The 13255-nt window shown below is 31.9% G+C and overlaps 3 protein-coding genes and 1 pseudogene across 7 annotated transcripts; 3 read left to right on the top strand and 1 right to left on the bottom strand.

Annotated features, from left to right (window-relative positions):
- Window positions 1-359: 359 nt before the first annotated feature.
- LOC125420162 (pathogen-related protein) lies at window positions 360-1791 on the top strand. The gene is made up of 4 exons (XM_016030915.4): window positions 360-657; window positions 774-906; window positions 1018-1319; window positions 1461-1791. The coding sequence occupies exons 1-4, from the start codon at window positions 520-522 to the stop codon at window positions 1602-1604; spliced, it is 717 nt and encodes a 238-aa protein (XP_015886401.3). The 5' UTR covers window positions 360-519; the 3' UTR covers window positions 1605-1791.
- A 3581-nt stretch (window positions 1792-5372) lies between these two features.
- On the top strand, window positions 5373-6719 carry LOC125420163 (pathogen-related protein). Its single transcript, XM_048476101.2, has 4 exons — window positions 5373-5641; window positions 5773-5905; window positions 6028-6329; window positions 6481-6719. Exons 1-4 carry the CDS (start codon window positions 5522-5524, stop codon window positions 6628-6630), a joined length of 705 nt encoding a protein of 234 aa, XP_048332058.2. The 5' UTR covers window positions 5373-5521; the 3' UTR covers window positions 6631-6719.
- A 1269-nt stretch (window positions 6720-7988) lies between these two features.
- Window positions 7989-9233, top strand: LOC112492102 (pathogen-related protein-like; annotated as a pseudogene).
- LOC125418143 (uncharacterized protein C57A10.07) lies at window positions 8989-12514 on the bottom strand. 5 transcript variants are annotated; one of them, XM_060817740.1, is made up of 6 exons: window positions 12213-12511; window positions 11985-12032; window positions 11336-11901; window positions 10303-10424; window positions 9320-9758; window positions 8989-9232 (listed from the first exon to the last, which is right to left on the bottom strand). In XM_060817740.1, the coding sequence occupies exons 3-5, from the start codon at window positions 11793-11795 to the stop codon at window positions 9441-9443; spliced, it is 900 nt and encodes a 299-aa protein (XP_060673723.1). In that variant the 5' UTR covers window positions 11796-11901; window positions 11985-12032; window positions 12213-12511; the 3' UTR covers window positions 8989-9232; window positions 9320-9440. The 5 variants fall into 5 exon arrangements, with proteins under 5 accessions (XP_060673723.1, XP_060673719.1, XP_060673720.1 ...); XM_060817736.1 differs by having other exon boundaries at window positions 11336-12032; window positions 12213-12514; XM_060817737.1 differs by having other exon boundaries at window positions 11985-12511.
- Window positions 12515-13255: the final 741 nt, after the last annotated feature.

Here is a 13255-nt window from a genome sequence, read left to right as displayed (position 1 = left end):
TTGTTAAGTTTTGTCCTAAAGTGTTGGCATTCCAATTAACTTGTCAACCAAGAATTGGAGTTTTTAACATCATCAAATATTGAATATTTAACCTAGGCACTTTTTTGTCTTTTTTGGTTGAACATTTAACTGAGATATTGAAGAGTTTTATATATTATGCTATAATATTAGATTTTGCTCTTTAAATCTGACAAATATATGTGGTCCTTAAGAAATAACCAAGAAATTGGGTTTAAAAGAGAGAAAAAACAGAAATGCAAATGCATTGTCTAGAGTCACTGAATTTGTCGTCGATTTCTCACATATATGACAAATGTTCGATAGTGGATGGAATAAGTGGGGAATAATTGTCAAAAGTATGAAAGAAAATATCAATAATAAAACCCTAATTGAATTGCACTACTACTATATTATTATTATTATTATTTTGCCTTTCCAAGTTTATATAACCATTTTTTTTTTCATCCACAAAGTCTCAAGTTAAACAGCAGCCCAATTCCATTTTTATCTGTAACAAAGATGGTATCTTCAGGAGTTGAGACAGACAAGTATCGTTCTTACTTGTATGGAGAGGGAGAGAAAAGCACCAAATGGAGATATGGTGCTCCTCCGAACTATGATATCGTTAACCGTCTCTTTGAAGAAGGCAGAACTAAGGTTACCAAGTCTCTCTCTCTCTCTCTTTCTGTATTACGATTTGATTCGAATTTGGTTGTATATATATAATATTTGAAAGCGATCCTAATATGTAACTCTATGAATAAAAATTCCAGATTTGGGCTGCGGGATCGCTAGAAGAGAAAGTGCAGAACCTTATCAAGACATGGGAAATGGAGATGTTCCATAAGACTTGCTTTGATGACTATAAATCAGTTGACCCAAATGTCTATACTTTCAGCCTCAATGGTATACAAATATTCAAAAAAAAAAAAAAAAAACACTATTTAATTAAGATCATCCATTGACTAATTTGAAAAGGGTGTCTTTTAATTTTACCCAAAAAAAATAAAATTGCAGGAAGGAAAGCTGTAAATCTGGAAGAGAAGAGGAAACTTGGAGGAGGCTACAACAACTTGCTTCAAACATCTTTGCCGGAGAAATTCCGATGCTACAATCCTTCAGAAGAAACCGTGGATTCAGCTCATCAGGCTTTCACAAGTGCTTTCCCAAGAGGATTTGCTTTGGAAATTCTTCATGTTTATTCAGGTCCACCTGTGATTGTTTACAAGTTCAGGCACTGGGGTTATATGGAAGGTCCTTTCAAAGGCCATGCCCCGACCGGAGAAATTGTTGAGTTCTTTGGCACAGCAATTTTTCAGGTATATCTGTCTATATATATTTTGTAACCCTTTTAATTTATATATTCTTTGATTTTTTATTTATTTCTTTATTTTTTTCCTGGTCTCGTTATGCTTAATTAGCAAAATCTGATTTGTGGGGTTTGTTTTGGAATTACACAGGTGAATGAAGAAATGAAAATTGTGAAGGTGGAGTTCTTTTATGACCGTGGAGAACTGCTTGGAGGTCTTATGAAGGGTAGAGTTTTGGATAGCTCCCCTGAAGAGGCTGCTTCAAATTGCCCCTTTTTGAGAAATACAGGGTAGCCTAGTTTACAAGTAGACGCCAAATTTTACTAAAAGGGATACCATTATATTACAAACAGCTTGAATAATGAATTTTTTTTTTTTTTTGAACAACAGCTTGAATAAGGGTTGCAATAAATTACTTCTCCATGTACTATTGTCTGATATATAAAGTTCGACCTTAGGAATCGAAGTATTTTTTAATGAATGAATCAACATTGACTTTAAGCGTCTAAAGTCAGTTTGACAACGGATATTTCTAATTCGCAAGTTGCTTATATACCATAATGAAATATATTTCGGTACAACTACAGATTTATGTATTTTTTAAGAATACATATGTATCGTAAATACATGCATATCCTTATACATGGCAATCTACATCAAAATTCACACACACATGCACGCACGCACGCACACACACACACACAGTTGTTTAGAAGAGAGAGGGGGGGGGGGGGGGGGGAAGACAAAAAAGCCCATATTTGAAGCAAGATGATTAAACACCCATCCCAAGACTTAGGATTGGTAGGTGCACTGCATCTCTCTCTCTCTCTTTCACACACACACACACACACGCGCGCGCGCAAAAAAAAGAAAAGAAAAAAAAGTAAAAAAAAAAGAAAAAAGGAGATCATATTTATAGCAAGAAGATGATTAAACACCCATCCCAAGAATTAGGATGGTAGGTGCACTGCATGTCTCTGTTACAAATGTGAGGATACAAATCACCAATAGAGAAATGGTCACACAAATACAGGGAAATAGTTGTTTGGAAGGAAACAAAAAAAAATAATAATAATAATAAAGAATAAAAATAAAGGCCATATTTATAGCAAGATGATTAAACACACATCCCAAGAATTTGGATTGATAGGTGCATTGCATCACTCTCTCTCTCTCATTTCAATCCACAAAAATATTATATATATCCATGTGGATGGAAGTATTTATCAACTACGATCTGATAGATGCAGCCGAAATCGCAGCCGATCCAACCCAGCCCAGGTTCAAGTGATTACATCAAACTACGATCTGATAGATGCGGTCTAAAATAGATATTATAAATTATAAAATATATAAAATAAAATAGAAAATGATCTTATCTTCTGTGCTGGAATCAAAGAAAGGTATTTTCACACACACACACATCTTCTGTGCTGGAATCAAAGAAAGGTATTTTCACACACACACACACACACACACATTTTCACACACACACACACACACACACACACACACACACACACAACCTATCCCATTGGTAGGTGCACTACATATATCTGTTACAAATGTGAGGACAGAAATCACAAACAGAGAAATGGTCAACGGGCTTCAATAATTATGGCCTTCATTAATGAATATGGGAGACTAAGCCAATGTCAAATTATATAACAAAACAGAAAAAAGCGAAGGAAAAAAAAAAAAGGACTTGATACGTAATTTACAATTGTTGATTTTGTATATACTCATTGTTCATTGTGTGTATACTCATGTGGGTAAAAGGCTGATTTATCAAAAAAGTGGGTAAAAGACTGCTCCCCAAATTCCCGATTACTCGTTTAATAAAAGGAAGTAATCGATTTGAATTTTGAAATCTTCCTAAACATATGACTAATTATTGCATTTTTCTTAACTATAATTTTGGGTCATTGTTATTTTAGTAAATTAATAATATAATATAAAAAGAGAGTTGAAAGTCAATTATATAATTTCATCATCAATAATTATAATGCACTATAGCAAGTAGAAAGAGTACCATTTATATATATTATACGTAAAATTATAGAATAAGTGTTGCCCCGCAATGGGATGTTTAATTTATATGTTACAACATCATGAATAATGGATAAGTGTTTCCCACGATGGAATGTTTAATTTACTATTTCATAAGATTTACTTTTGCCGTGTTATGTTGTCCTCTCTCTCTCTCTCTCTCTCTCTCTCACACACACAATATATATATATATATAAAGCACAAATTTAAGAATCATTTCTCCTATAAAATATAATTTTTGAAAAATAAATCACAAGTGATTTTAGACATTTCAAAATCATTCTAAAACAGATATTACTATTTTGTATATCAAGTCACTTACATTTATATATATTGTTGTTTGGGAAAAACTAAAAATAAAATAAAAATGATAATAGTAATAAAAATAAAAAAGGACTATATTATGGTAAGATGATTTACTCCTCATCTCAAAATTAAGCTAGGAATGGTATGTGCCCTGCATACCTCCGTCACAAGTGTAAGGATACAAATCACTAACAAACTGGGGCCGATCCAGGAAGGTGGGGCCAAAATTTCTGAAAACCCCCTTTATGTGTATTTATATTTCATTTATGGTTTCTGAGGAAAACTTGTATTTGGCCACCCAAAAAAACATAGGCAAACGTTCAAATATTGCATTTTGACTCTCTATGTTTAATATTTTAGGTTTCTAAATTATTATTTATGATAAAAATAATATATTTGATATTTGATATTTTGTAATGGAATGGATAATAAATGTGTAGTGGATATTGCACATTTAATTTTATTTTTAATATATAAATATATATATTAAACTTTTGATAATCTATTACATATATTATTTTTAATATAGAAATATATATTAAACTTTTGATAATCTATTACATATATGTTTGTTTGACTTTTAAGATTGCAATTAAAATTATACTTTTATCTTAATAAAAATTTAAAATTGTTGTTTTTATTTTTTTATTTTGCTAATTAATTTTGTAACTTTTTTTTTTAATCAAAAAAGTTGTTTATATGAATACTGCTAACTTATTACATGTAAGATGTTTATAATTTTAAATTTAAATTTGATATGGAGGTTCTTGTAAAGATAATTAATGGCGAACCTTTTTCTTGGACAATAATATTAAGTTTGAATTCCTTATATATGGAGTATGATTCCAAAACCCATCAATAAGAGTTTGCAGAAGCTAACTCTACTAAAAAATTAGGCCTCCCTTTCCTAAAGTTTACGGATCCACCCCTGCTAACAGAGAAATGGTCAAGGGGCTTCTGGTCAAGGGGCTTCCAAAAAAAAAAAAAAAAACTCGATATCTAATTACATTTGCTAATTGTATATAATATACTCAAGTGGTTAAGAGATTACTACCAATTAGTGATTTAATAAAAGAAAGTCACCGGTTTGAATTTTGAAGTCTTCCTAAGCATATAATTAATTATAATATTTTTTTGTTTGTTTAAGATATAATTAATTATAATTATGGGTTATTGTTATGTCATTGTCATTTTGGTTAATTAATAATAAATAATAAAAAGAGAGTCTAAAGCCAATTATCAAACTACATCATCAATAGTTTTATAATACGCGAACTATAGCTAGCGGAAATAGTACCACCGTACCCCCATTTATTCATACAAGTAAAATTATTCAATGCTACTTGATAGTTCTATTTTTTGTTTTTTGTTTTTTGGTTTTTTTTTTTTTTGTTTAAATTATTCAATGCTACTTGATAGTTCTATTTTTTTTAGATGGAAAATCTGAATTTCATTATAAAACAGGTAGGTGGATGCATCCTTTTATAAGCAAGAAATAGTTTAAGGAAACCAACCGGAACTACGTTGGAACCAGACACATTTCATGTGCAATGGATGTACATAAGCCAAAGTCGAAGTTTGGTGTTGACTGTTATATTTTTGTAATAAGAAATAAACGTCATCCATTACAACAAAAAATATATATATATATATATATATATTTATATTAAATGATGTACACACGATAGCTAGTTTTTCTTAATTTCATATTTTAAATAATATCAACAAGAAAACTCTGTTTTTTCTTACTCTTTACATATATATATATATATAAGAGCGTCATGAAAAGCTGAAAACTATACAACCCACCAAACAGCTGAAGCTGATTCACTTGGTCCAGCTACCGATCGAGAACATGGCAGATAAATATCGATCCTATTTGGATGAAGAAGAAAATAAAAATACCAAATGGAGGTTCGGTGTTCGTCCTAATTATGATGTTGTCAATAAGCTCTTCGAAGAAGGCAGAACTAAGGTTTCTCTCTTCTCTCTTTCTATCAATATTGATTACTGATTAATATAATTTTTGCTATATATATATATATATATATGTTTATTGTATATTACAATCTGATTAAAATGGTAATTTTTCAATATACGTGGAAGGTCTGGCCTCCAGGGTCACTTGAAGAAATGGTACAGAACCTCGTTAAGACATGGGAAATGGAGCTTTTCCACAAAGCTTGCCCTGATGACTACAAGACCCTTGATCCAAACAAGTTCACTTACAGTCTTAATGGTACATATTAGTGTATTGAAGTCAACCATTTTAATTTATTTACACTTAAAAGGTTGATATTTAAAAATATTTTTAAGTTTAATTGTAACGTAAGTACTAATTGAATTAAATTCATTGTAAAGGTGGAAAACCATTGAGTTTGGAAGATGTAAGAAAGATAGGAGGAGGCTACAACGCACATCTCCAAACCTCATTGCCAGATCAATATCGGGTCTACAACCCATCCGAGGAAAACTCAAACTCATCTCAGCTGATTTTCACAACCACTTTCCCACGAGGGTTTGCTGTGGAAATTCTTCAGGTCTACACCGGACCACCATTGATTGTGTTCAAGTTCAGGCACTGGGGACACATGGAAGGTCCTTTCAAGGGCCATGCTCCTACTGGGGAGCTCATTGAACTCATTGGAATGGCCATTTTCGAGGTGTATATTTATATATATATATATACATATCTGACTCTGATCCATCTTTTTAGTTTATTTTTTCTTTATGTTTTTGATTTTTCAATATGTGTATAAATATTAATATATATATATATATACATATATATATTTTTTTTTTTGGTGGAAACAGTTGGATGAGAATAATAAAATGGTGAAGGTGGAGTTCTTTTTTGACCGCGGAGAATTGCTCGGAGGACTTGTGAAAGGGGCAACAACTGGACTTGATGAGGCTGCTGCAGGTGCTGCTTCAAGCTGCCCTGTTCTCAAGAACACAGGATAGAAATTCCAATGAGAAACTCAAATCTCACTCTTGTTGTTAAATCCTTGTATTGCTTATTAAACCATAAAATAAAATGACGGACTTTGTTAGCTCTGTCATATGGTAATAAATGTTATTAATTAATAAAAACCAAGCTTTTTTCGAAAAAAAAAATGGTTATGTGTCCTAATATCTTTTGTTGAAGAGTAAAACCAAAAGAATATAAATTAATGGTCATAACTAGAATCCAATTTCTAAAAAGTTAAATGAAAAAAACCTACAAACTTGGAAATGAAATTACATATTAATGGTTTTGACCATTCTCTAGGTGGACCAGTACTCTTTGTCCATAAGCTTCACCTTCACTCACAGACGCAAAGGAAGTGTATCCAAAACCAACTTTGCCATGACTAAAGTTCAGAGAATTTTAATCACATAAGAATATTAAGTAAAAGTACTGAAAGGATTATTATACATATAATACCACAAATCGTAAATAAAATTTTTATAGTTAATAATAAAATGATATGGAAAAATCAAGTAGAAATCTCATTCAGAGATTAACCGGTGCCAATTTCAGAATTTCAGATTAACCATCCTTCTCTTTGTATTCAAGATCTCTATATACATATATAAACAAATTTTTTTTTATTACTATTTCAGTAAAGGAAATATTAAACAAAGTATTGGACAAATCAAACTTCTAGCTATAATAAAATAATACTAAAGCATTTGGATATTGTTATTAACAATTCACCCTTTTTAGTTTTTATTATATGTACAAGTATATCAAGTATAGAAATATAGAGGATTCAACTATGATACAGTCAAATATCGATCTAGTTCACAAGACACAAAATTTAAAGGGCTAATATATTGTATTATACTATCTTACTTATAATGCACGAAAAAACAACTCTATTCATAGGTACACAGAATATGTAATAAAGAAAATATAGAATAATATGTAAAAAGAGAAATAATCCATCAATATTAAACATGATCGATACTGAGAAAATAAAAGAGCCAATTTATGACAATTGATTCTGTTGATCCTTGAATTCCAATCTTATTTGCAAATATTCAATAGAATTATGTGTAATTGGACATTGACCCATCATAATATAGGCATGTAGGTCCAACATACCAAAATTATATCAAGTATATCATGCACATATATAATAAAGTTAAGTAAAGCACTTGACATAGAATTAATCTCCTAAAGAAGTAATTGCTAAAAATTCCACTGGATGGAAATTCCACATGTTAATTAGGTAGGTAATCTCCTATTTATATAAGATCATGAAAACTCTGTCTCATCATATACAGAGAACATGGAATATTTAGATAAATGTCGTTGTTATTTACATGAACACCAAATGAGCATTGCATTTGGTGCTCCTCCCAATTATGAAGTTGCCAATAATCTTTTTGAACAATGCAGAACTAAGGTTTCTCTCTCATTATATAATTAATACAACTTTCCTATATATATATATATATATACCCAAAAAAAAATATGCATACAATCTGATTAAATTGGTAATTTTATGATAAATGTGACTGGTATGGCCTCCAGGGTCACTTGAAGAAATGGTACAGAACCTTGTTAAGACATGGGAACTAGAGATTTTTCACAAAGTATGCATCAATGATTACAAGTCCATAGATCCTGAGGAGTTAAACTTACAGTCTAAATGGTAGGTTTAGATATATAGTTTACATGACTTTTATATGTAGCCAAAAGCTTAGGCAATGCTTTCGCTACTTAATGAAAACTTAGTTGAGATTATTGATTTTTATGGGAAGAAAACCACTGGCACTGAGTTTGGCATAATTAGCTAAGCTTGGAGGAGGCTATAATCCACTTTTCAAAACCTCATTGCCGGAGCAATTTCGGATCTACAACCCGACTGAGGAAAATTCAAACTCAGCTAATTCGATGTTCACAAACACATTCCCAGGTGGGTTTGCTATGGAGATTCTTCAGAATTGTGGTCAAGTTCAGACATTGGGGATACATGGAAGGTCCTTTTAAAGGCCATGCTCCTACTTTGGAACTCATTGGACTCTTTAGAATTACAATTTTGGAGGTATGTATCCCATTTTTTTTTTTTTTCCTGTTGATTTTAGAAGGAAGTCATGCTTTAATATATATTTTTAAATAATCTTTTAAATTTTTGTAAATAACATAATGATAATAGAATGCAACATATATTATGCAATTTTATCTTTCATCTCCGTCACAAATGCGAGGCAAAGTTTTCAAATTGCAAAGGAACGAATTCACTAAGAAAATTGGTTAAGGCACTTACTACCCCCCCAAAAAAAAAAAGAAAAAAGAAAAAAAGAAAAATGGTTAAATACTTCAGCAATTAATTTGGCCTTAAAATATAGATTTTATCTTTATTTTTATTTTTATTTTTTGTTTAAGGGTTACAAATATATTCTTCACTAAGGGGAGGGGAAGGTGACTCTAACTTACAACCTCAAAATGTGGGTTATGAGAAACTTAACACTAGACCAACCTCACTTATAAAATATAACATGAGAATCGATATGTACAGAACAAGGGCAGCATTGCCTGCCAGAACTTGTTTTTAGATCTTCTGGCAATGCCCTAATTATATCTCATTAAGCAACTAGATTTATTCGGTGTTACATACATCTGAATTTTGATCTCAAGAAACTATACTTTCTTATAAAACTAGAAAAAATAGAATCAGAAAAAAGAGAAACTATGTAATTGCCAGATTGATCTCCCACTTTCTGGCTGTTTAAGTTGCTTATCCTTTGTGATTGATAAACATCAAGTATTGAGATTGTTTTCCCTAAGCCCAAGGAAGGGAGCCAGGATAGGGAATTTCCCCACAGTATCTGAAAAGCCCTTCAATCTCCGGACAGCCATTAGGATAGGGGATTGTCCGGTGAAAAGGGTCACGTCCTAGTTTTTTCCGGTAAAGTGAACCTTGACATCCAAATGGATCTTCTTGAAACTGAGTCCTGACCAATGCCTCGCCTTTAAGAGCTCCTTCTTTTGAAGTAGAAGTGGCTGGGGTTCCAGAATAGAAGAATCTTGACTCAGGAAAGCCTAATGCAGACCGATGTAGATGTGCGAATCTCTCCTCCTTAAAATCATAACTTACAACCTGGTTCACAAATTAACATAATCAGAAAAAAATTAAGATGATTGGTCCATAGACAACATTAAATAATGTGCTCAATAAGAGTGTGCTCAACCTGGTTCGCAAACAATCATGCTTGGAAATAAAATACACATACATGACGGTAATATGTCTTAAAATATCCCTTTACAATGTTTACTTGTCAAGCAATAGTTGGCAGTTGTATATATGGACACAAGAAGAAAGAGCAGATATGCACGAAGTTCAACCTGCGATATTATTACAAACAATTTTTTTAAAAATATAGATAAAAGAAAATTTTGTCGTATGCTTCAAGGTTCCTTGTGCATGGTCTAACTTCACTATCTGCTACAACCAGTACCTTCATCTTCAAGACAGATTTACACATGACTTCATATTAATACAAAGTGTACATAACACTCAGTTTATATTTTATCTAATTAAATTAGTGGATCAATGTTTCATTGTTTCCTTGTTATACTCCCATGTTATTGAAGATGATAGAGAGAAGACCACAGACCAGAATATTTAAGACTAAAGAGCTTACAGTTATGTTCTGAGGATATGTGCCTGTCAGTTCTCGGAACCGACAGACACTGAAAAGAAGATTCTCAAAGCTGTCCCTTGCATGCTCTTCTGTGAGTGCTCTTAATCTCACATTTTCTTTGCCTACATAGATTATCATAAACAAGTTATAGGCAGAAGACAAACAGAATTAGCTGGTTCAAAACATTCAAGTAGGTAAATTCAATTCAGCATCAAATAAATGAAGGGTGAACCATCTTGTTATCTTTTATTTTATAGAAGCAGAGGATTCAGAGAAGGACTAATCTGCTGGATTAGCAAACAACTTTGGAAATAATGCACCATTAAGAAGTGGGATCTGTTTGGTCCTGTAAGAGCTTAGCTTAAAACAATTTAGCAAGAATTACTTTACTAGAGCATTACATGTACTAAAATTGTGATGGACCTATATCCAAAATTTCATTTATAAAAGGTGCAAGATGAACCTCTGAATATCACAATCAAATTTGGTTTTAACAGTTAGTTACCAAGAAAAAGCAGTTTATTTTATGTACAATTCGGCCAACGGCTATGTAGATAATAGTATGTAAACATCTCTTTTTTAAAAATCTCTCTCACATGCACACAAACACAGAAACATGCCTTTTCATTTTCTTCTTCAGCCACAGATAAGATGTCTTTTTCCATAGAGGGTAATTAGGGTGTGTTTTTTCAAGTGAGAGAGGAAAATAAAACATGGTTTGCTCCTAGATGTATGAAACAAAAAATAATGAACTTGTTTTCCAATAATAAATAATTTAATTTCAATTTCACAGAACTGTTACTAGGTTGCTGCTAAAGCAGACTTTTGGCATATTACTTTGAACAAATGTTCAAACAAAGTTGGAGAAATATATGGTAATTGCAAGACTTAATTTTAATCCAAGAGTACCAATAGAAGCAGGGGCAAAACAACAGTCTAAACGAGATATAATTCAAGTCACAATAGATAAAATTCTTTACAAACTGAGGCATGTGAAAGCATGTGTAAGATGAAGAAAGTCAGAGAAACTCACCAAACCATCCTTTTGATTCAGCAACAGCCCAGTAGCTCTGTGCCTCACTCCGAGGACCGGCATCTTTCCGAGTCTCTCCACCACTAAACAGAAGCAAAGCCGCATCATCTTTCGCTGCAATTTCGATTCCCTCTTGTATATGTGCCAGAAATGTAGCAGCTTGACCTGGATTTTTCTGATAAGTCTCCAAAAACCAAGAATCCTCCTTATCAACTTTTCCACAACTACTACTCGTATAAACCGAGTGCCCAGCAACCATTACTAAATTCCGGAGCTCTGGCAACGGATACTTATCCGAACCCAGATCATATTTTCGATAGTTGTTCATCTCCCGGTAATGGCTCTCGTATAGAGACACAACAATGAAAATTGTGACCCCAAGGGACAAGGATATGAAGAAAGCTAAAAGTGGGCGCAACTTACAATAATAAAGCAAACGGTTTCTTATTGATTTAATCATTTTGAAGGGATGAAGTCGAGAATTCCTACGCTTCCGATGTCTTCTAATGGTTCCAGATTCTAAATCAAAATCACCTCTTGGGTATGCACTGAAAGACTTGGGAGTACTACCAGACCCAAATGAATAATTGCTCATTATAGCATATGAACTAAGCTAATGGGAAACGAAAAAGAATGAAAGTAAACATACCCAGACGGAATTTACACAAACAAGATAACGGGATCATGAATATTTGATCTATATATACAAAAATATCAACATCTTATATATATACATCGACATCAATCAGACCAACTCCCGTGGAAGAGACAGCACATAAGAAAGAAAGCAATCAAAACCCAATAGAAATTCAAGTACGAGAATGAGAATAGACAGATTTGAAAATGAAAAATTGGAAGTAGTGGACAAAAAACTCACCAAAAACAGTGGAAGATTGCTAACTCTACTGGGAAGAATGTTTTGAGGTTTCAAGGCGATCTTTGTGCTTTGCCGAATGGTTGACTTAAAAACACATTACTTTTCCTGAGACGTGGTTCATAAAGAAAATTGGAGAAGATCCAGTCCTTGCTTCACAGAGGTTCCTTTGTATTTGGAATTGTTTTCTATTTTTTTAAGGTCGTCGCTCAAAGGGTGAAGATCTTCCCAATCTGGTAAACGTTTCATGTTTTTTCGTTGTCGTTTTTTTTGTTTTTGTTTTGTTTTCGATGTTGTGGAAATATTTCTAATTTGGGTCCCAATCGGAAAAATTTTGGTCCCAAGTTGTGGTCATGCAACATATATTAATTGTAAGCCCATTAGTGAGAATTTTGGATGGACCTTCATCCAAATGGGCCAAGCAAAATCCTTAACTGGTAAATATTTAATATTTTCATTTTTATTTTATTTATATTGTATATAAAATTAATAAAAAATTTCTTATGGCATAGTTGATAAAGATTATTATCATCTGAGACATCTGTTTAATTTATGTTTTGGTGTGCTAAGGTTCATATGTATGCATATATATATATATATATATATTCTAGTTATACATATTGTTAAATTAAAGTAAATTAATTAAAAATGAAAATCAAAAATGCTCATTTGGTAGAAATATATATATATATATATATTAATTTTAATTTTTTTTATTTTAATTATTTTTGGAAACAGAATTTTCGCAACTGTTTCTGTATTTGGTTTTCAAAAAAATATCGACTCAACTTTTTAAATTTAAAATTAACTGATAAATTATTTTTCAAATACAAGGGGCTTACCATTTGTAGATGCCTTACTATAATCTGTGTTGAAGAAACATATATAGCAAGTTACATTTTGGTAAGGCTTTGTGTGTTTGTTTGACTTTCAGTAATTCTAGGAATAACAAAGTACCATAATAAGAGACAAAACAAGCATTGAGATTAACATTTCAGATGGCTTTTTCCTTTTTGTTTCTTCAAGTTTTACATTTTCTCATTAGC

This window comes from Ziziphus jujuba, chromosome 5 (assembly GCF_031755915.1).
Source record: "Ziziphus jujuba cultivar Dongzao chromosome 5, ASM3175591v1".
NCBI lineage: Eukaryota > Viridiplantae > Streptophyta > Magnoliopsida > Rosales > Rhamnaceae > Ziziphus > Ziziphus jujuba.
The sequence above is the reverse complement of the archived record's forward strand: the minus strand, read 5'-3'. Positions and strand labels throughout refer to the sequence as shown.